The sequence below is a fragment of the Thalassophryne amazonica genome, chromosome 13, assembly GCF_902500255.1.
Source record: "Thalassophryne amazonica chromosome 13, fThaAma1.1, whole genome shotgun sequence".
Classification (NCBI taxonomy): Eukaryota; Metazoa; Chordata; class Actinopteri; order Batrachoidiformes; family Batrachoididae; genus Thalassophryne; species Thalassophryne amazonica.
Window position 1 is genome coordinate 19161863 of NC_047115.1, and position 23868 is coordinate 19185730.

Consider the following 23868-nt stretch of genomic DNA (forward strand, 5'->3'; position numbering starts at 1 on the left):
TCTCTGGGGGCCCTGTACAACCTGGCCAAGCAGCACAAGGAGCTGGAAAGATCCATCAGAGAACTGCACGACTGTCTGAAAGCCAGAATTCCTGATCCTCCCCCCACTACCCCTGAAAGGCCAACCTCCCCATGTTCCCCAACTTCTCCCAAAACTTCAGATGCTGAGTAAATGCTGAGGAGCGCGGACTGACGTAATGGCACTGAACACGGACTATGATCTTGGTTCTTGAGTTTGAATTGCGGACTGGTTTCAGAAATCTGAGTGTAAATAAAACAAAGAAGGATATATGTTAGTAACGAAGGTTGGGTAAATGTCTGTCCTTACCATCATCTGCGTAACACAGATAAAGCTAAATGCATGCACATAGATATCACATTGCAAAGTTATAAAAAGGGGACCCTTACACGGCGTGTTTGTAGATTTAGTAGTAAAGATGCACCATAGGGACCCCTTTTTTTTCTTAAATTATAGCATGCCTCAAGAGACATGCATCGCCTAAATTTGGCGTCTAGCCAAAAAGGGCATTAGAAAACAAGCTGAAAAAGAAGAAAAACAAAGTGGAGAATGTTGAGAAATGGCCTATAATGAAAACCATTATATGATTGACTAAGGCAAATGACTTAAGGACGGACATGAAGGGAAACCATTTATTGTGTTTATCATTTAACTAGACATAGCTGCGCAAACCTTAGAATAGTTTCTTGATTGGTTGACTAAATAGTGGTAACATAGGGGTTATTTGATGCATTTAAATAATAAATGTGTGACGCTTTAACAAAATAATATGTAGAACCAAGTATAATGGGTTGGAGCCTCTGGTTGAGTGAGTCAATAGATGCCAGAAGATGATTGGTTGCACTGATGTCAATGTAAAGCCTTTACTTTGCCATGATTAAGAAGTTGCTGTAACTTGTTTTATGTGGCCATTTTAAGTGCCTTGAATTGCACCAAAACTCATTGTTTGAATGTCACCTTGCGTTGATATAATCCGGCTAATTGCTCACCTTGTGCCTTAGTATGTAGGTTCACCTGCACTTCAATATATTTACCGTGTGAAGTATCACTGATATTCATATCCGCACCAGAGTTATCAGTAAGTCGAGTGATGTGTTTTTCTTTTTTATTATTGCAATGTACAAATGAAGATGTCTTGTCAGTAAACAACCCAAAAGTATAGTTGATGTAATGGGACTCTTTCGAGTCCCAGAGGAGGGACTGTAGAAGAATTTTTAGGTCCATATTTGAACTGTGATGAACTATCAAGTGTCCTGATCCGAACTGTATGTCCTCTGGTTGAACTAGCAGGTGTTCAACCCAAAAAAAGGGCTCTATTAGTCATTTAGTCTGTCAGGGGCTTTCCAAGGCCTTTTAGGTGCTTTCCCGCAGGCCGCGTGCAGGGGCCTCAGGCCAGCTGCACGTGTGGCTGAGGCCACGTGCGGAGGGGGCCTCAGGCCAGCTGCACCTGTGGCTGAAGGTCTTTTAAAAAAATCAGTTGTAAATCCTTCATGTTTTAATGGGAGCGTTTGTCACATTGAAATAATGGCCTAACACCTGCTTAGGGTTCACTAGAGGACGCTTCCAATAGAAAACCATGTCTTGGGAATGAAATAAATAAAAAAGTCGAAGGAGGAGCGATGCCCGCGGGTCTCCAATAAATAGATGAACGCGGTTGTCATATTCAGTCTCTCTAGAGGACTCAGTTTGTCTAAGCTTTGTGTCGAAGGCTTAAATAAACTTAAAAACTCTGTGCATTTTATCTTGCTTAAGGCTGAATTATTCTAAAGTGTTGTGTCATTTTCTAGCATATCACTTGCAATTAGTTTGTGTTATCTAAAAGACGACATCCTGAGAAGACTAAAGACGAGCCGCGACACATCCTTGCCAGCACGCATCTCAATGCGACTGGACTCTAGTACTCATACACGTCTCCACGCCCACTGCAGTGAGTGAACAGATGAATGAATGGTTCCATTTCCTCCAATTTAACACAATGCTTGCAGTTTCAGGACACATAAAAGTGCCGTGGTGCAGACCTCAAAGTGGGTCACTGACCCCGCTCAGAGCCAACCAATCCACCATCAGAGAAACCTGGCTGGTAAATCGAGGGCAGCCAGAGGCAAAACCCAGCAAAAGTGTTAAATGTAAGATCCCAACCATTAAACATCATTTAATCTCATCTGTTGGCAGTAGTGATATTGTGGCAAAATTGAAATCAACTGTGTGAATTATTGCTGTCATAGAGTATCAGCTATGACATTTTGATCATGTGGCATGTTTCTCTGCATGATCCAACACATAAGTCCATCACTGTTGAGGACCCCAGCCACTAGAGAATGCCAAGGGGCACTTATGTTTCACCTGGCCACAGCAGAGAGGTGGTTATTTTCGAGAGGTTGGGATAGACCAGTTGTCCTCTTGGATGGTTGTCATCCAGGACTCAAGGTGGTACGTGACAAAACCCATTATTTGACAAATATGGTCTTTCACATCATTTAATTTATATAAGGAAGGCTATCTAGAATTACCTTTCTGGTCTGAAAAGCTCAGGTGCATCCCAAAAGCGTGGATCCATGTGTAACACAGACACAGGAATCCCAACCAGAACACCTTCAGGAATGGTGAGGCCGTTGATCTGGATAGTCTTCTTGCACATTCTCTCTAGTCGTGGAAGTGGCGGAGTCAAACGCAATGACTCACATATAACCTGGTCCAGGTACTCCAGACTGACCACATCTTCATATGATACAGGAGCCTAAAGGTAGAAGAGATGTTAACTGTGGGTTGTGTGTAGCTGTTGTCACTGCAAAAGAAAACCATCAACTATACATCTCTTGGCATGCTGGCATCAATTTCTTCCTGCAGGGTGTGCAGAGCATTGGGGTTGGTGGCCAGATGGTAAAGGATGTAGGTCAGACTGGCACTTGTGATTTCATAGCCACCAAAGATGAAAATGAAGCCCTGAGTAAGAATTTCATGATCAGTCAACCCTGCAACAACAACAACAACAACAACAACAAAAAGGTTAAAAGTTTCCAACAACCATCATATCTGGAAAACCACTTTAGCATACTCAGACAACTATATTCATTTAATCAATTCACAACCACTAATCAATCATCAGGTGGCAGGTACATTTAAGTGATGTCACATCTTAGGCTAAATATGAATGAAATTGGTCAACTGGTTCTTGAGATATCGCGCTACCAAGCAAAAATGGATAGACGGACATACAGATCGCTATTTCATACGGGTGGGATGATGGTGTTTTTATTTTATTGTATTTAATTGGATGGGATGGAACCATTCATTCCTGCATTTTCGAGCCCACATGCCTAGTTTTTTCTTCTTTTTTTTTCACAGCAGATGCAGCTACACCCACATAAAATCACAGATCTCAACCACAAATTCAAAAATTTAGGCAAGGGTTCATTCAGTGGCGCCACTTTGCAAAAATCACAAAAGACAAACACATTTATGCAGAATATCAATGTCAACAGTAAACGGCTCAGAATACTCCTGAAGCTTGATACTGTACCTTTACTTGGCTGGTCTTGTTCATTCATGATTTCTGTCTCAGGTATCTCATTCTCAGTCATCACCTGCAGGAAGTCCACTCGGGCCTAAGTAAGAGCAAGGAACATTCAACATCGATTAAAACATCTTAAAACTAAATAACATTTGTGAAATCTGCCTTATTACCCCAAAGAATAAAAGCTTACAGATTCTCCCGCCTGATGCTGGTCTTTGATTTTCTTAGTGATGTTGTAGCAATAATCCATGCTGTTTTTGGGCGCCGTGGTGACACAAAAGTACTTCATGAGACGGGCACAGAAGGGAAAAATCACTGAAAAAAGATATAAAAGTGTGACGTTTGCAAATAAATTGTACCAACCATGATTAATGGAGTGCATACTTAATAAAAACGTGGGCCAAAGGTTCAATTTCATCATCTTTTTGAGGTACACTAAAAGGGGGTCGTCTGGTTTGTTTATGGAATCGGCCTCGACACCGAAGGACGCGCTGGTGATAACATCCAAACTGTAAGGAGCCACAAATCTACAGCAGAAACACACAGAGAGACTTTTACAGAATAACTGCATGTTGGTTAATATTTGTGACAAACCGTGTAATGATGTGGTCGGGAATAAAATATTCACAGCATACTTTTTAACATCGACAGGGTCGTCCAGGTTCACTTTGGCTAGGCTTCCGATGAGTCGATCTGTGTAGCGCACAACCATGGGAAACACCTTCAAAAACACAGGTGAGTTCGACAGTGGCACTCAGCGAGCAAACAACCTAGCAGCGATAAAGTCATCTTCTTAAATCCAGACAGATGGTACAAAGTGTGCTCTGCAATGATCCAGACCTGCTTTAGCCTTTCACTGGTGAAGCAGAGCTTTAGAGTGCTCCGAATTCTCTTCCACTTTTCATCTTTAACCGTTGTAACTGCATCCACCATTTGACCTGCCAGCACGTCACTGTCCTGAAAACAGGAAATGAAACAAAATGATTAGAATGTTAGATGAGATTAGATTAGACAGAACTTTATTGATCCCTTGGGAAGACTCCCACAGGGAAAGTGAGGTTCCAGCAGCATTGTATAACAGCACACAGGGTATGAAGCACACAGAGTATCAAAAGTGAAAGTAAAAAAGAAAAACTGCTTGCAATATAAATACCAGACATACTGATCAATACTGGTTTACTGGCTACTAAGATACATCCCACCCCAGCAACCACCTGTTTGACCTACTACCCTCCGGCCGACGGTATAGGTCGATCAAAACTAGGACAAACAGACTCAGGGACAGCTTTCTCCCCAGAGCGATCACTACACTGAACAATAACAAATCACTCTAATCCGCACCTTTCAAGTTTCTTGTACAATATCTGTAAACCAGGTGCAATATTCCCGTGCAATATGATTCCACAGTTGTATATATAATTCTCGTTTTTACATTTTACTTGGTCCACATTTTATTTTATGTTATGTTTATTTAGTTGTACATATACTCTGAATAATTTATCATTAAATTTCAGTATCTTTTATTTGGCTAAAAATTACTCGCACCACGGAAAGCACCTTTTTGGAGTTGCACTCAAAACTCATTGCAATGCAAATTACAATGACAATAAAGGTGATTCTGATTCTGATACTACTACTCCTCTCATTCCCATCCTCTGTCTTCCTGTTACTCCTCCTCCCCCTGAGTGAGGAGTTGTACAGTCTGATGTCCTGAGGAACAAAGACGTTTTTCAATTTGTTGGTCCTGCACTTGAGAAGGAGCAGTCTGTGGCTCCTCTGGTTGTTACTGTCACAAAGCTGAATTCTTCCAAAGCAGTGGTGTGAGTCTGGAGTCACCCGAGAGCTGCTGTCCTCTCTCAAGCTACGGTCACATTAGCTACAAATGACGGTGAGAAGCAGTTGGTTTTGTTGCTTGATGGTCGTTATCTGGGTGTGCCTGCTAAGAACTCCGTTAGATGTCTTGTAAATCCCTTCGGGGGTGTTATCTGTTTACAAAAACAGTGTTTGTAGATTTAGAAGTGCTTATTCCAAACTAACGTTTACAAAAAATATAAAAAACATAGTAGATTTATACAGAATAAGGTTGTTTCAGAGCACTTTCTGCCATCTTTGCGTATTTTGTTTGAGCGAGGAACCGGCTGACATCATGCTACCTATTCATTCAGATTGGCAGTGGCCATATTTGCATAAAATAGACTTCTGATTTATTATGGCCCTGTCTAGCTGGTGGCAGAGTAACCTTTGTTTCTTGCTGCTGAAAAATGCCCACTCTGATTGAAAATGAACGGCAAGTCACCGCTTTGCCTCTGTTGTTTGCTGTTGCTGCAGCTAATGTGGGGACACTTCAACATCAACATAAAAAAAACCCTGCTAAACAAATCCATGTAGATTTTTATGTAAATTTTCTTTGATAAACCTTCACCTGTCTTCATGCACAACAGCGTTAGTGTTTATGTACTGAATTTTCATTTGTTCTTGTGACACTGCAGAAAGATGTCTTATCTAATGATGCAATTTGCAAATTTTCCCATTTTAAAAAGGGAAAATTTCCATGATCTGCCCCTTCATCCAAATCACCCACAAGATTTTTTGTTTTTAAATCCAGTGTCAAATGTTAATATATATTGTTTAGGGATTTTAGCCTTTATGATAGATGATAGTGAGGAGAGAGACAGGAAATACTGAATTAGAGAAGGGGAGAGACATGCAGCAAAGACTTATGAACTCATGAACAAATTTTGCCCTGTTAGGTTCTTAGGTTCAGTGATTCCCAAAGTGTGGGGCCTTGACTTCCTGGTGGGCTATGATCGTTCTGCAGAGGTCATTAAAAATAAAAACATCTTTGGGTTTCAATTTTGTTATGCAATTTAAAATTAACCCAAATTATTTGATTATTTTAAAAAGTGTGTGTGTGTGTGTGTGTGTGTGTGTGTGTGTGTGTGTGTGTGTGAGAAACTAAGGCACACGGCTGAAACAGCACCACCTGAAAAAAAAGATCCAGTACGGATCGGATGTAGGGAAAAAAATGTCATTCTGATTCTCCTCTAATGATTGGCTGACGTTTGATAGTCCAGCTGAGATTTGCTCTTACTGAGTGTTTCTGTATGTAACAATATAATATATCACCACTAACTGAAATTGAAAATCTGAATTGTGCCGGTACATTTTATACACTGTATTTTTCATGCAATTATTTATCTACTACTATAAGCAACAGGTTTGTCATTATAGACCGCAGCAACGAGTAGTGAAGGTTCTTGAAATGGAGCAATATCTCCAACTGGTGGAGATTTACCATTAATGCAGATAAAACAGAATTTCACGAAAAGCTTTGGTGTTCTATATTGAAGAAAAAAAAAATCAGAAATCTGTGTTCGTGCTCACTTGCACATATTTCACTTACATTTGAATGTTATTAAAACCCATTAATAAATTCTAAGCACAAACAAAATTGCATCTGAACATTTGATGAGGCCCATTATTGTTTAGTCTTATAATCACTGCACAACTCTGTGTTTCTGTGATCAGGCTCAGTGTGTTTTTCAGTAGTCTTCATCTTTCCTGAAATTGCGGCGCAGGACTCCTCACAGCTTTCTGCAGGAGTGATTGTGCAAGATGAAGCTGCTGATACAGACCAAAGTATCACAAACACCAAAAACAAAGAAATAACTTCACTGAGGAAAGAATGTAAATATTCTCAGGTCAACATAATGTGTTTATCTTAAGTTTGATGATGGAAACAACCTGATCCCAGTCAGACATGTTGGTTCTCTCACCCTGCGGTTGGTGAACACAGAGTAGCACTCCTTCACCAGAACAGCTTTAATTATCTCAGGATCTGCAATCATTAACAGTGGTGCACGTCCTTCATACATCCTTCACAAAAACACAGTGACAGAAACACATGATGAACACATGATTAAGCATTCATGTGATGTCCAACAGAGAACTAATTTGTACCGATAAAACCTATTTATTATTGCAATTAGTGGAATTATTGGATAATTACACATTTATATTTGAAGATAAACAAATTTTGAATTGAAATAAATGCTATACATAAATCTTTGGACATGAATTGCCAGGAACCCCCCCCCCCCCCCCCCCCCAAAAAAAAACAAAAAAAAAAACACAAAAAACACAAAGGTACTTGTCAAAATTACAAGAATGATCTTGTGCAAAATATGGGGATAAGTAGGCTTCAGGTCAAGGGAGAATCTAGCCCATTTTTTGTAGAGATTATAGATAATGATTTTTTTAAAAGGACTTATACTGGCCTTTTAAATAATTTAGTGTGAGTTCATTGTTGGTTCTTTTATCCTTGATCAATGATTAGCAATCATGATCTATGGTCAGGATCAAAGCTTTAAGGTCAAGATGAAAAGCCAGCGATTGATTGATTGATTTTTATTTGTATAAAATGTAAACATGCATAAAATAATACAACTAGAAGCACTTGGAGAGCGCAAACCTCCGCCAAGGCCATAGGGTCACTGACGTCACATGGAATACCCTTTGGCAAAGAGACTTATTCCACGTCGTTTCACACATCTACCGTCATGTTTCAGATTCAGTGGTTAAACCCTTAGATCTTCAACAAATGTATTTATAAAGAGAAACTGCATGAACTACACAAGTTTTTTTTCTAATAAGTTTATTCAATGAGGAGAAACAAATGCTAAATTATTGTTGTGTCATCGTAACTTAATTTTTGTTGAGCCTTTGTGACCCATCTTCATGAAGTTAGATGCAAAAATGTTGAAACTGGCCCTATCCTGCAATGATAAAGAATCCTTAAAAAAAAACAAAAACTTGGATCCGGATTGTGTTCCGGATCATTACCAAAATTTAATGACTTCTAAGTTAGGCCAAGATACACCCCTGGTAAAAATTTCATTGAAATCCGTTGAGGATTTTTTTTGAGTAATCCTGCTAACAAACCAACCAACCAACCAACCAACCAACCAACAAACAAACGGAAGCGACCGAAAACATAACCTCCTTGGCGGAGGTAAAAAATGTATTAACTAAACACATAAATACATAAAATGCAAGGTAGCACAAAAAATGCTTGTTTCCATTGTGGCCCAACAAATTAATCAGACAAACATAGAACCTAGAACAATTAACATAGTAGAATATAATGTATTTTATATATATATATATATATATATATATATATATATATATATATATATATATATATATATATATATATATATATATATATATATATATATATATATATATATATATATATATATATATATATATATATATATGAAATATAATAAATTGATTGCTCTCTTGTTGAGCCAGTTCTTGGAATAAAAAGTGTTCAAACCTGTTTAAAAAAGAGTTTTAGATTCACAAACTCTGATTTGATGAGGCAGATCACACAATCAAAAGTGATCACAATCAAAAGGTCAGTAGTCAGGATGCAGAAATGTTGAACGGAGGAGGATGAAGACTGTTGGACATCGCTGAAGTCTACGTGCGCCGAGTGCCCTTCTAGTCATACTTGTGAGGTTATCTTTTATTACAGCACCCAGCAATGGATATAAACATGAACAAGATTATGTTTAAGTGAAACAAAAGTTCATTCTAATGCTTCAAAGAAAGAAAGAAAGAAAAAAGCTACAGGCGTTTAAAAAGAGTTACATAAAGCAGCAACTTACCCCCAGAAATCTCCATACTTGGTTTGGCACTCATGGTCAAGATCAAGAATTCCCTATGAAGAATTTCAACATCACAGGTGTTTAAAGGTTACCAGTTAGATTAGTTAGGTCATGTAATCCCACAGGTAAGATAATAAAGAACCTTTTCACAGTTGATATTTTCTCTTATCAGCAGCAAATTGGCTAAAATGTACAATATGGATGATCCATAATTGTTATTGGCACAAAATAATTACATCTTTGTTTTACACTTTCGTCACATTATAGGATATGGTGTCTCACAACTTGATGATATAAAATGACATTATCCCATCAGTCATGAAAATATCTACTATAATTCTTAACATGTGCTTTACCTTGGCAATGTATGGCAGTGTTCCTAAAAAAGGTATAGGTCTCGGTCCAGGAATTCCCAGCTTTGTGAATGTTCTGTACGGCCAAATGCCATACCTACATTTAAAAGAAGAAGAATTACTTACAGGGCCACCTTTTAACATTTAGGTGTTTGGGAGGAGGAAAAGTCTAAAGTTGTTGTGTAAATACTTTTGGAAAATACCATACAACTTTGAGTTTAAAGGCACACTCCTTCACAATTATGCAACAACAATATAACAGCTTTAAAAGGAGAGTACTCAAGTGTAGTTGATGCATAGAATGCCACTTTGAAGTTTGCCCTCCAAAAATGGCCACGTAATCTTAATGGGAGGAAATGACACTTCATAAACAAACGGGATCTATAGACACTATGTTCATTTCATGTGCAAAATTACAAGAAGCTTCTCTGATATTTTCATCTTTACATTAACAAGATTTTGCCTGACTGACTGGACCCAAATATTTATTTTTAAGCACAAAGAACTGATATCTGTTCTAGTTTAGAAGGAGTATATTTTTATACTTATGACAAGAAATTACAGTACACAAACATTTTCATAAAGCTTCAAGTTGGATGGACCGGTTATTAGTTAGTGAATGTCACACAAGACCTGAGGCGGTTCTGTGTCTCTTCCAGACTTTTAGTTTTTCATTATGCGCTGAAAATAAATGTTCAGATGTAAGTCAGTAATATTATGTTTGTTATCATGTTCTTGATGTATTATTTGTGTACATGACAAATACTTTTTCTTTTTACTTTTGCACATACAGACTCTGTGCTGACTGCAGCATTTAAATATGAAATTTCCTTTTTTTTTTTTTTTTACATCTGTATGCACACCCAGCAGGTGTGTCAGTGTTCAGCACGTCTTCCTATTGATACACTTCATACCAACAAACAAGTTTTAACTTGTCTGTCAGATCATCTTTCCTGAAACAGAGCAAGAAATTAAACTATCCATCATAAAAGCTGCACTCATCAATTAAACCCAGTCCACTAATAACCAAATTAGCTTCAGTAACCTCACTGTAGTTTTAGCAGTATTAGACCGATGATATGTCTTAGTAATTGATTGTGTTTTTTATAAAAAACTGAAACTAAAATTAAAGGCTAATGAATGACAATAAAAATGTAAATGTTTTACCTAACATAATAATTACAGCAATAATGTTAACAACAAGGAGGATGTCATAATCTATGTACACACAAAAAAGTAACTGCTGTCTCAACAAGAAAAATTGATCCAACAATTTGCATAGATTTTAAAAAAGTTATTTCAACTTAGTTATTTCAACTTTCAACTGAGTTAATGCCACAAGACTTCTCTTGTTAAGTTGAAATAACATTAGTTAAGTTGAAATAACTTTATAAAAAAATTGATGGAAATTATTACAACACTTTATCTCATTGAGACAGTGGTTAATTTTTTAGAGTGTCAAGGTTTAAATAGCAGCCTGTCAGACAAGATAAATCACTAAAGTCCACAACATTAGTGAGATCCTTGGGACAAATTCCTTGATCCCCAAGTTGGTCCTGGTGTTAGAACAAGAACACAGGGTCATTCAATAGTGACTGTTTGTTTGGTGGGTATTTTTTAGGAAGGCCAGACCTTAGTCTCTCAGCAAAAGTACCCAGTGGTGGACATGGGTCAAAGGCCAAATGGGTGCATTTTTTAAAAAATTAAAAAATTGTTCCTTCTTAATCATGTTATACAAAACAGATAAGGCATTGTCACAGTATTCAGAAATAAACAAGGAAATGGGCTTCACGGTCATTATTTAATAATATGATTTAACACAAGTTAGACATTTGATATACAACCCCTGGCAATAGGGATGGAATGTGGAAAAGGAATGTGCATGCATTTTAAAGGCTCAACTGCTGTCATCATTATATGACAAATACAACCCCTGGCAAAAATTATGGAATCACCGGCCTCGGAGGATGTTCATTCAGTTGTTTAATTTTGTAGAAAAAAAGCAGATCACAGACATGACACAAAACTAAAGTCATTTCAAATGGCAACTTTCTGGCTTTAAGAAACACTATAAGAAATCAGGAAAAATAATTGTGGCAGTCAGTAACGGTTACTTTTTTAGACCAAGCAGAGGGAAAAAAATATGGAGTCACTCAATTCTGAGGAATAAGTTATGGAATCACCCTGTAAATTTTCATCCCCAAAACTAACACCTGCATCAAATCAGATCTGCTCGTTAGTCTGCATCTAAAAAGGAGTGATCACACCTTGGAGAGCTGTTGCACCAAGTGGACTGACATGAATCATGGCTCCAACACGAGAGATGTCAATTGGAACAAAGGAGAGGATTATCAAACTCTTAAAAGAGGGTAAATCATCATGCAATGTTACAAAAGATGTTGGTTGTTCACAGTCAGCTGTGTCTAAACTCTGGACCAAATACAAACAACATGGGAAGGTTGTTAAAGGCAAACATACTGGTAGACCAAGGAAGACATCAAAGCGTCAAGACAGAAAACTTAAAGCAATATGTCTCAAAAATCAAAAAATGCACAACAAAACAAATGAGGAACGAATGGGAGGAAACTGGAGTCAATGTCTGTGACTGAACTGTAAGAAACCGCCTAAAGGAAATGGGATTTACATACAGAAAAGCTAAACGAAAGCCATCATTAACACCTAAACAGAAAAAAACAAGGTTACAATGGGCTAAGGAAAAGCAATCGTGGACTGTGGATGACTGGATGAAAGTCATATTCAGTGATGAATCTCGAATCTGCATTGGGCAAGGTGATGATGCTGGAACTTTTGTTTGGTGCCGTTCCAATGAGATTTATAAAGATGACTGCCTGAAGAGAACATGTAAATTTCCACAGTCATTGATGATATGGGGCTGCATGTCAGGTAAAGGCACTGGGGAGATGGCTGTCATTACATCATCAATAACTGCACAAGTTTACGTTAATATTTTGGACACTTTTCTTATCCCATCAATTGAAAGGATGTTTGGGGATGATGAAATCATTTTTTCAAGATGATAATGCATCGTGCCATAGAGCAAAAACTGTGAAAACATTCCTTGCAAAAAGACACAGGGTCAATGTCATGGCCTGCAAATAGTCTGGATCTTAATCCAATTGAAAATCTTTGGTGGAAGTTGAAGAAAATGGTCCATGACAAGGCTCCAACCTGCAAAGCTGATCTGGCAACAGCAATCAGAGAAAGTTGGAGCCAGATTGATGAAGAGTACTGTTTGTCACTCATTAAGTCCATGCCTCAGAGACTGCAAGCTGTTATAAAAGCCAGAGGTGGTGCAACAAAATACTAGTGATGTGTTGGAGCGTTCTTTTGTTTTTCATGATTCCATAATTTTTTCCTCAGAATTGAGTGATTCCATATTTTTTTCCCTCTGCTTGGTCTAAAAAAGTAACCGTTACTGACTGCCACAATTATTTTTCCTGATTTCTTATAGTGTTTCTTAAAGCCAGAAAGTTGCCATTTGAAATGACTTTAGTTTTGTGTCATGTCTGTGATCTGCTTTTTTTCTACAAAATTAAACAACTGAATGAACATCCTCCGAGGCCGGTGATTCCATCATTTTTGCCAGGAGTCGTAAAAATGCAAATATCTCCCTTCCTGTTCGTCTTTTGGAAAATGATGTATTGTTTGATGTATCAAACGTGCAGCTGTCAATGTTAGTATGTGTGAATCTGTGTGGGAAAAAACAACCCCCAAAACAGTCTATGGGAGTCTATGGTGTGAATGTGGTACATCATCGTCAAGAAGCACATCTATTCCTGAATTGGATCAGAACGTCAAATTTACAAATTTTCAGGAAAAAAAACCCTAAATTAAATAATTTTCGATGTTGCTAGACAGCTGAGACAGGTTTAGACCCATATTCTCACACCAGAAGTGCAGCCGCCCTTTAGAAATTGCAGTCAGACTTACAAATAAATAACGAACAAATAAAAAAGTCTGATAGAAATCCAGTTCATTAACAACACTGATTTTACACTATTCCTTTTTAAATAAAGCCCCCCCCACGAAAATAAAGTATTAATAATAAAACATTTGGAGAAACTTGGCATATTTGTATTTGTAATGTGACGTCATCAGGCAGGTGTGTGCAGAAAAGTGATAAACATGGAAGAACTGGGAAGATATTTGATCAGACAAATATTCAGTTTAGCACACATCTCAGAAATAGGATGCTGTTCGTTTGTTAGTCTTCTGGCACATCAACGTCACCATACAGATGATTTTACATCAACACCACATAATAAGCATATTAAGCACACTCACAGTAAGACCAGGCTGAAAAAGAGAACCAGCAGAGTCCAGGTGGTTGATGAAAAGAATTCCAGCGAAAACATCGTGGATTCCTGTCGAGCTGAGCACAAATGTACTTTTGAAAAAAATAAAATAAAAATAAGGAGGAAGCGCTTTAAAATGAGTTTTTATATGCCCCGCATGCCGGAATGGGCGGGGCTAAAGCGTCATACAGACATGAAAGAGCTGTTGTTTATATTCAAGCTCAAACTGTAGATTTTCAGATTATAACCTTTCACATTATAAAAAAAGATGAAGAACCATAAGAAATTTGATATGTTTAACTGTTGCATGGACAGATGTGATTTACTTCATTATTTTATTAAGTATAATTAATATTTATTTGAAGTACTTTAACTCATAAATCAGGGCTTAATGGCTCTTGGGGATCCAAAATATAACTCATTTGAACATTTGGCTCTCTGCTCTGATTCCACATATAGTCATGAGCAGAAGAATAAAACTCAAACGTGCTCCTTATTTTTTCAATCATTCACTCAATCAATCAATCAATCAATCAAACAAATAACAATAACAAAAAGGCTATAGTGAACAAAGGCAGTTTTAAGCCCTTAAAAGTTGTCCATAATAACATTTGCCAAAAAGTGCTAGATGTCTCATTTTTTAAATGTATTTAATATTGAGGCAAATGTGAAGAAAAAAGAAAAGGAAAAATGTATTTTGGACTCTTTCGGACGCCGTCGAATGACTCGGAAGTACAAAGAAGTTTTTTTGTCACGCTTTCGTGGTTTGTTATTAAATTGTCATATTCTGGCCGTTTTAGACTGCTGGAATTTGAACAGAGTTTATTGAAGTAACAAGGCGAGGTAAGGAATAAATATGACATTTCTGTTTCGATGTCAGAGCTTAAAAACTCTTGCATTTTAGGATGACCGTCTGCTGCTAGCTAGTTTCTGATTAGCATTTAAGGTTAATTCCTTCAAACACTAACGTGATAATGTCAAAATTATATTAAGCTTTTGGTTTTAAATAGACCTTATATTAACACATAAAACGAGGCTTACCTGGAGACTGGTGGTAAAGTTTTATGCTGGTTACATTCATTCATCCATAGGTGCTTTCAAATATTTTGCTAAAATATTTTTATCTCAACAGTTTTTAGAAGAACTCAACCCTTTTATTTTTTCTTAATTACATAACTTTTTAATGTTAATTTGCTGTTTATGTTCTTGTTATATGCTTATTAATATGCATGGTTGCTGCGGACTTTACACCGAGCGCCCTCTGATGACCATTTTTGGCCAATGAAAACATCGCCGTGCTCAATCCAAATACATGTAATTTGGTCACTTTTCAAAACGGTCAGACTCGTTAATAAAGTCAGTTTAATGTACAACGGTTCATTTCAGGTCAGCTTGGTGTATAAATCTCATCGTTTCAGGCAGTGAGAGCCGTCAGCTGGCTGTTAGAAGCAAGTTAGAGACAAAACAAAACTAGCTGATTTCAGTGGAGAATCAATGCAGCCCAAGCTTGTTTTCATTGGGTGGTCAGTCGTGGAAGTACGAATTGGCCACTTCGCCGGACGTGACGTGGCTCCGCGGCAACTGGTTTCGTCTACCATCGGTTTGTGGCTTTTTACAGCTTTTTAGGACAATGTTGTATGGTTTTTGGCGTTTTCGCCACTGGGCAGATTTTTGTGCCATTACCGGTTTGTGCCTCCGTGTACCATAGAGCGAGCTTCGCTCGTATTATTATTAATATGTATATGTCGTGGACATGAACGAGCAAAGCTCTTCAGCATCTCACTATGTCATTTAGGTCTAGGCATGGGTATTGAGATTTTATCTATCGATGCCATTATTGATTCCGCTTATCGATCCGATTCCTTATCGATTCCCTTATCAATATCTCTTGTGAATTTTCTCAGTTCTAAAAGTGAGCTTTACAGGTTTTCTATGTCAACAACATGTTATTGAGTCTTAAAGTAAATAAATATGAAATTGGTCACTGGATCCTTGATCTCTGGACATTAAATAAAAATCAATAAAATCTGTAAATGGTCACTGGATCTAAAATCTACATAGTGGACATGACGGCGACTTAAATAGAAATAAACAAAATTTGTAGTTTTTGTCAAAAGCATTTCCTTTCTGACGTTAATTGCAGAATGTCACTCCATACCTCTGAGCTGAGCTCAGCCAGCTGTGCTGCACGTCAGCATCAATGTAATGCATAAAGAACGCAGGATGTCTCATTTTGGGAAGGGAAAAAAACATTTTAGTCGATTGTAGTTTATTGTTTGTATTACAACGTTTTGAAAAGAGGTGTCATTTGATTTTAAAACGGCGATTCACTTTTAAGTTATTAATTCCGGCCGGAGAACGGTGCGTTTGGAGCTGTGTGAACAGAACGGAGGATGATTCTCGTTTCTTGCCTGCAACAAGACAAGAGTCCCAGTTAGTGACTTTAATCGGCACAAAAGTGACTAATGATTGGCATCTTTAAATGGCTTTGAAAGGGGTTAAGAAGCGGACTTTCCGCTTCTGCAAACCAACGAAGGAATGAACCAACAAAGCAGCAGGTCGGAGCACTGCTTCATTTGTTCAAGCTTCAAAGCGGAGCCATTGCAGAAGCGGTTGATTACAGACCCGCTGCAGGGTCTGCAATCAACATAGAAAGATGATAATTTTCACGACAAACAACCTCAGAAACAACGGCCGCTCTGATGGACAGATAAAGGATTCATTAAGAAAAAAGACTGTTGATGTCGGTGGATCGACTCATTTCGTGCCATTTCCGGTTTGCGGCTTCGTTTACCATTGGTTTATGGCTTTTTATGACAGTGTTGTCCGGTTTGTGGCTTTTTCCTCACTGTGCAGATTTTTTTGTACTACCATCTACCATAGAGCGCAGCGGCGTGAAGTTCCCATTATTACTTCTGTTTTGTCATTTGATTTTTAAATAGACCACAATAGAAGGGATTGCTGTTGTTGTTTACTTCCGACTTTCCCGCGTATGCGCACGCACTGGTAGGCAGAAAACTCCACACTCCAAGCAGATGTGGTGAGCTAAAAGGCACGGGAAAAGGACTTCGACTACTGGTCAACTCTTGATTCCGAAGATCGAAAGCGTTATTGTGAGAAATTAAATGTTGGAGACGATGACGACCAAGATACACCCACCTGCAAGCATTTTTATTTCCTGTGATTAAACAAATCAGCAGTATGATTTTCATAGATAGGTGACCTTCCTTCTGTGTAAAACACAGTGTGAACAGCCATCAGGATGTGCTCCTCCTGTTATAATCATAAGTAATCTGCGTTTACATACAGCTTGGTCAACCCATGACACTTCCGTTTCACCTGTATATTCCCCTTTTTCCTTTTTCTTCTTTATTTTTTGATCATTTTCTAAACCTCATGAACCACCAACTGGTTGAATAGCAACCCTAGCGCAAACACCTAATGACAGCCAAAGTTGGACATTGTGACAAGGCTGTATAAACTAAATGATAGATGGCAATTAAATGAGAATAGGCTAAAGTCAGGCATTTTTATAGTGCTTTTCCATCAGATGTGTAAATCACTTTGGGTGAATGTGAGACATTGTAGTCTCTCTCTCTCTCTCTCTCTCTCTCTCTCGCTCTCTCGCTCTCTCGCTCTCTCTCTCACACGTAAGTATGCTGCCATAAAAGGCACTCAACTGCACAATAAGAACAACTTGACAATTAAGGAACTTTCTCAAGTACAACTTTGTGTGTTGGCCGTCTGAGGAATTGAACGGGTGATCCTCTGGTCACAAGTCTGCTCCAAACTCCAGGTCACAACCTCACTGACTGATTTTGGACAGTAAGACAAATATTGCAATTTCCCTGTGCACACTACAATAGTGAAGTTGAAATAACCAAGGTGTGTGTAGTGTATGCTTTCACCTTTTGTTAAAAACATTGCATATTGACCATTTAGAAACGACAGCCATTGTTACACATTTCCTCAGTTGCTTATTCCGTACTGTTTGTATACTCAACAAAAATATAAACGCAACACTTTTGGTTTTGCTCCCATTTTGTATGAGATGAACTCAAAGATCTAAAACTTTTTCCACATACACAATATCACCATTTCCCTCAAATATTGTCCACAAACCAGTCTAAATCTGTGATAGTGAGCACTTCTCCTTTGCTGAGATAATCCATCACACCTCACAGCTGTGCCATACCAAGATGCTGATTAGACACCATGATTAGTGCACAGGTGTGCCTTAGACTGTCCACAATAAAAGGCCACTCTGAAAGGTGCAGTTTTGTTTTATTGGGGGGGATACCAGTCAGTATCTGGTGTGACCATAATTTGCCTCATGCAGTGCAACACATCTCCTTCGCATAGAGTTGATCAGGTTGTCAGTTGTGGCCTGTGGAATGTTGGTCCACTCCTCTTCAATGGCTGTGCGAAGTTGCTGGATATTGGCAGGAACTGGTACACGCTGTCGTATACGCCGGTCCAGAGCATCCCAAACATGCTCAATGGGTGACATGTCCGGTGAGTATGCCAGCCATGCAAGAACTGGGACATTTTCAGCTTCCAAGAATTGTGTACAGATCCTTGCAACATGGGGCCGTGCATTATCCTGCTGCAACATGAGGTGATGTTCTTGGATGTATGGCACAACAACGGGCCTCAGGATCTCGTCACGGTATCTCTGTGCATTCAAAATGCCATCAATAAAATGCACCTGTGTTCTTCGTCCATAACAGACGCCTGCCTATACCATAACCCCACCCCCACCATGGGCCACTCGATCCACAACATTGACGTCAGAAAACCGCTCACCCACACGATGCCACACACGCTGTCTGCCATCTGCCCTGGACGGTGTGAACCGGGATTCATCCGTGAAGAGAACTCCTCTCCAACGTGCCAAATGCCAGCGAATGTGAGCATTTGCCCACTCAAGTCGGTTACGACGACGAACTGGAGTCAGGTCGAGACCCCGATGAGGACGACGAGCATGCAGATGAGCTTCCCTGAGACGGTGTCTGACAGTTTGTGCAGAAATTCTTTGGTTATGCAAACCGATTGTTTCAGCAGCTGTCCGAGTGGCTGGTCTCAGATGATCTTGGAGGTGAACATGCTGGATGTGGAGGTCCTGGGCTGGTGTGGTTACACGTGGTCTGCGGTTGTGAGGCTGGTTGGATGTACTGCCAAATTCTCTGAAACGCTTTTGGAGACGGCTTATGGTAGAGAAATGAACATTCAATACACGAGCAACAGCTCTGGTTGACATTCCTGCTGTCAGCATGCCAATTGCAAGCTCCCTCAAATCTTGCGACATCTGTGGCATTGTGCTGTGTGATAAAACTGCACCTTTCAGAGTGGCCTTTTATTGTGGGCAGTCTAAGGCACACCTGTGCACTAATCATGGTATCTAATCAGCATCTTGATATGGCACACCTGTGAGGTGGGATGGATTATCTCAGCAAAGGAGAAGTGCTCACTTTCACAGATTTAGACTGGTTTGTGAACAATATTTGAGGGAAATGTTGATATTGTGTATGTGGAAAAAGTTCTAGATTTTTGAGTTCATCTCATACAAAATGGGAGCAAAACCAAAAGTGTTGCGTTTATATTTTTGAGTGTATTTCTCATTAATGGATGTAAATTAAATCCAGGACACCTTCATTGAGTTGGAAATGTGTGTCCCTGACTTGTTTAAATTAAACTTCGATTTGAGCTTCACTGTGGTGGTGTACCAAGACGCAATCACAGAAAACAGTCACTGTCAAATTACTTATAGACTTGGCTGTTGTGACAAAACTGTTACCTTGAACAGCGTAATCATTTGCTGTGCTTTTTCAGACACGTTTTTGCCATGTTCCTCACTCTGGCCCTACTGCGGAAAGGCATTCCTGGCAAGCAGTGGATTGGGAAGCATCGGCGCCCCAGAGCAGTTACGTGGCAGATGAAACGCAACATGTTGAAACATCTGGAGCGTGAGGCAGCGAATGAATACTGGCTAAGCCGTCCATACATGACGCCGGAGGAGGAATTTGGCCACAACAGAGAGCGTAAAGAGCAGACATGGCTCAAGATCAAGGAGCAATCATTCAACAAATTTCCCCCACACAAGTACGTGGCAGATCATCTGAGTCACCTCCGAATCACCAAGAACTGGACAAGTTAATGTGAGGAATGAAGCAGCTCACTTTTTTTTTGACATGCAGAAACGGTCTATACAATGTTCTGTATCACTTAATGTACTTGTGAGATGTTTGTTCAAAAAAAGGTGGGGTGGGGTGGGGGGAACCTGAAGGTTTCTGTACCTGGAAGGTGGACAACCAACAGCAAACAGTTTGAACTCAGTCACTCAACATTTTGATTGTTTGTGTGTTTTGAATAATAAAGAGTTTTGTGACAGCTCCTTAACTATAAAGTGCACAACATTCTGTGGTTGACTTACTGGTGCTTATTTTATTACTTACTAATAGAATGTACTTTAAATAGTCAAGTTGGAAAATATACGAATGTGCCAAAAAGTAGACATTTTGGCTAAAAGAGGATATACACATTATTTTACATAATTTGTAGGTGCTGGTTCCATTTCTAGTTTATATCAGTCTTTAAAATAAAACCTCATTGTCATAAACCCGAACTGGCTGCCACACATTTGAATGTAGCTGTCTTTTATTGACATAATTAGCTATATTTTGGATGTAAGGTTGTAGAAAGTGGTCGGGCTAACCAATTATTGGCCTTCCTGGTGTTTATTCTTTGACCATTTTAACATAAACCTGAGAGTCTCAAGCTGGTCTTCAAAATTTCAGTACTATATATCAAAATAATAGCATGATATTCAGCATTTGTAACCATAATTGTTTGATAAAATGATTTAAAGTAGCTCATATAATTTGAAACCCTGATACCTTTTAGCTTTTCCATCAAAAGTTCAAGAATTTTGAGTACGAGTTTATTGTGAGTTGTATAGACTACTTAATCTTAAATTTTGTAATAAAAAAAAAATAGACCAATTTTGTCTTAATGTAAAGATTTGGCACTTCATTCTTAGTACACTAAAATTCTATGGTATATATTATTCCAGTGACAGTAATGTTCTTTAGCAAAAAAAAATATATATATAAACTCAATACTTACAATGTATTGACACATATAAATTGATTTAACACAAGCTTCAGTTAAAATACACTGATTTGCTTGAAAATATTGCCATAATATTTGACTTTGGGTAAAGACTAAGTACTGACATTCTTCACATATTTGAAATGGGGAATAAGGAATTCTATTATTTTTTGCTCACAGGCTATGACATATGGAATACAGGACTTCCTGCACTCGTGCTTGCTCATGCACCCTCTTATGCAATTGCAAGATATCAAATCTGCAGAATTCAGGAACACATGGGGGAGACTTATCAGAATAGACACCAGTCATTCAGTTTCTTTTCTCCATGCCATATCTTTACAAAATGACAAAACTGGGTGCTGCTGCTTTGCTTGTCTGCACACTGCTGCTTGTTAGTGACCATATTTGATGTGGAAAGGCATCAGGGAATCATGTGGGTGGGAAGGCTTCTGGGGCATGACAGTTAACAGTCAGTGCCCATGCTCTGTCAGTGGAGTCGACATCTGAAACACTGTAGTTTGCACAGGAACATCTCACAGTAGCAGACCACGATACCACAGGAAGACCTGCTGGCTTGTCGTCTTGCTGTATACAATGTAGTGTCACTGTTGGTGTGTGGAAGGATGGTATTGCGCTGAGCTCACTTCCTCCAAAAGTCAGATTGTCCACAATGCCATGGATGGGGAAATGCTTTTGGCATATCAAACTTTGAGCCATAACTGGTAAAAAGACATTTGGCTGAAGTGAGCAAGTAGAAGGACTAACACATCTTTGGCAGTCAGAAACTACATTGCAGTTCTATGGTAATGGAATTACAATCAGCAAATTTTTTGTGGCAGGCTAAAATATAGCCAGATTTTGCTCTTGTTGTAATTCCATTACCACAGAATTACCCTGCAGTGTTTTCTGCTTGGTATGCAGTGCACTAAAGGATGACGTGTTGTTTGCCTTATGTCTTGCCAGCAGACTTTCTGTATCAACATCTGTTGTATATGGGTGGTTCTTTCTTCATCAGTCAGTCAGTCCTCTTGTAGCTACAACAGTCTTGCTGTTGGGATGGAACTGTTGCCAGATTGGACCTGTTTTCTCGGTGTGTCAAAGTTTTCCCATCTGGAATGCAAGAATACATCATGGCTCTCAATCTACCTCCTAATGTGCTTTGATCCCTGCAGTCTTACTGGTTCCATGCTTTGAGAAATCTTGGTATCTGTCAAACACCACATCAGTCCTCTTGAATGATGCTCCAATCTGGAGCGCACATCTGATGAAAGTAGACGCTTCATCTGCCTTGGCCGATGCACCCACCAAAGCTTGGTCAGCAGTGAGTATGGAGTCTTCACCCAGTTCCATGGGAGTTCCAAGCATAGGAGGACATGGTATGCGACTGTCCAGTGTTAGTGTTTGAAAACATTTTGCCTTTGATCCTGGTCAGTGGTTTCCATTCATCTCTGATAACGACGTTGGAATTGGCAAAAGGTCCTGGTATAAGATTTCAGAAAGGTTATGTGATAAGTTTATGGAGGGAAATTGTTATTTAGACCAAATTGCAAAAAGATTTTGCAAACATACCACATATGTCAGCCATGTTAGATTTATTTATGAGGTTTCATAAGGCATGCAATCATTTTCTGCCACTTGTCTGGGTCCCAGTGGCAGTATTCATCTTCAATGCACATCATTTGCAGATCGGGCATGTAGCAAATATATTTGCCTGACTGCAGCCATCCTGGGTATATGCAAATTAGGTTTTACCAAAGGCACTGAAATACATTTGGAAAGATGCTTATATAAAACCAAATTGAATCACCGCATAACAGAAATGTTGAAATATGAAAATCACACAAAAACTGTTTAAGCAGACATTGGATTTATGCAAATGTTTCACATTACCTCACTGTAACATGTTTAGAATGAAAGCCTATGGTTGAAGCCCCACAAATATAGCTGAAAGAGTCAAAAAAAATCAGTGTGGCTATTTTACAGCATTTAAGAATTTAGAAATTACTTTTTTTTTTTCTTCATTTTGTCACATTTGGAGGCATGCTACAGACTGACATGCCAGAAATGGATTCAGCATCCTACAAAACTGGAAAATGGCTGTATGTCCAGTTTGAAATGAGGTGTGTGTGTGTGGTGTTAAAGTTCTTAAAAATCCAACTATCGGTAGGCTTTATAGGATATCCAATGTTAATCTTGCCCTGTTGGTTGCAGACATCTGGGAAATGTGTTTTTGTAGAATTAGGGCAGCATTCCTTGATGTTTTACTGATGTCCTCATGGCATCACATATGCCGCCTATTGACAAGTGATTGGCTAATGGATATAACCTTTGGATTGCCTGATTAGCCCGATTGGTTGTGGAAGTATCCTGGAAATTTTTATTTATTTATTTTTAGACTAATAACTTTGCTCCAGAAGTTTATCATCTGGAGATGATCACCAAAGGAATATCCCAACCAAGTTTGTAGAAAAAAAATGCTCATCCATTTCAGCATTGTTTTGCACACAAGCCATTATAATAGCACCCTGCTGACCAGCTGGTACGTAGGGCAACAGAAAGCTTGGTTTATGTGGTAAACTTGCTTTATGGAACAGCCCTCTGGTATTCCTCTAACTTGCTGCTTATGAATCTCAGTGCCACATATTTATTGTCTCTCCTTTCTCTTCACAAGCTCAATTAGCTGAGCAGCACTTATGGTCTGTTGTTAATGGAACACACCTGATCTAGCAACTTAAACTGGAGAGAGAGAGAGAGGAAAAAAAAAAAACCCCGGAATCAGAAAGTGCTGAGGGTCTGTGAGCAACTCCACAAGGGAACTTCATATTGGTTAGGTTAATTGATGAGTTGTATGTGTTAGCTGATTGGGGGGGCTTGTT

General features: G+C 38.8%; 2 protein-coding genes across 2 annotated transcripts in view; one reads left to right on the forward strand and one right to left on the reverse strand.

Moving 5' to 3' along the window:
* The window catches only part of LOC117523112 (cytochrome P450 3A30-like), a 37613-nt gene extending 23597 nt beyond the window's left edge, over positions 1 to 14016 (reverse strand). Inside the window, exons 1-11 of the mRNA XM_034184533.1 lie at positions 13869 to 14016; positions 9567 to 9660; positions 9211 to 9263; positions 7309 to 7408; positions 4373 to 4489; positions 4168 to 4253; positions 3917 to 4059; positions 3723 to 3847; positions 3539 to 3623; positions 2830 to 2990; positions 2529 to 2755 (exon numbers count right to left, since the gene is read on the reverse strand). Of these exons, the coding sequence (XP_034040424.1) occupies positions 2529 to 2755; positions 2830 to 2990; positions 3539 to 3623; positions 3723 to 3847; positions 3917 to 4059; positions 4168 to 4253; positions 4373 to 4489; positions 7309 to 7408; positions 9211 to 9263; positions 9567 to 9660; positions 13869 to 13939 (1262 nt within the window). The 5' untranslated portion in view covers positions 13940 to 14016. The remainder of the gene's footprint in view (positions 1 to 2528; positions 2756 to 2829; positions 2991 to 3538; positions 3624 to 3722; positions 3848 to 3916; positions 4060 to 4167; positions 4254 to 4372; positions 4490 to 7308; positions 7409 to 9210; positions 9264 to 9566; positions 9661 to 13868) is intronic.
* A 578-nt stretch (positions 14017 to 14594) lies between these two features.
* mrpl57 (mitochondrial ribosomal protein L57) lies at positions 14595 to 20129 on the forward strand. Its single transcript, XM_034184264.1, has 2 exons — positions 14595 to 14722; positions 19712 to 20129. The coding sequence occupies exon 2, from the start codon at positions 19725 to 19727 to the stop codon at positions 20034 to 20036; it is 312 nt and encodes a 103-aa protein (XP_034040155.1). The 5' UTR covers positions 14595 to 14722; positions 19712 to 19724; the 3' UTR covers positions 20037 to 20129.
* Positions 20130 to 23868: the final 3739 nt, after the last annotated feature.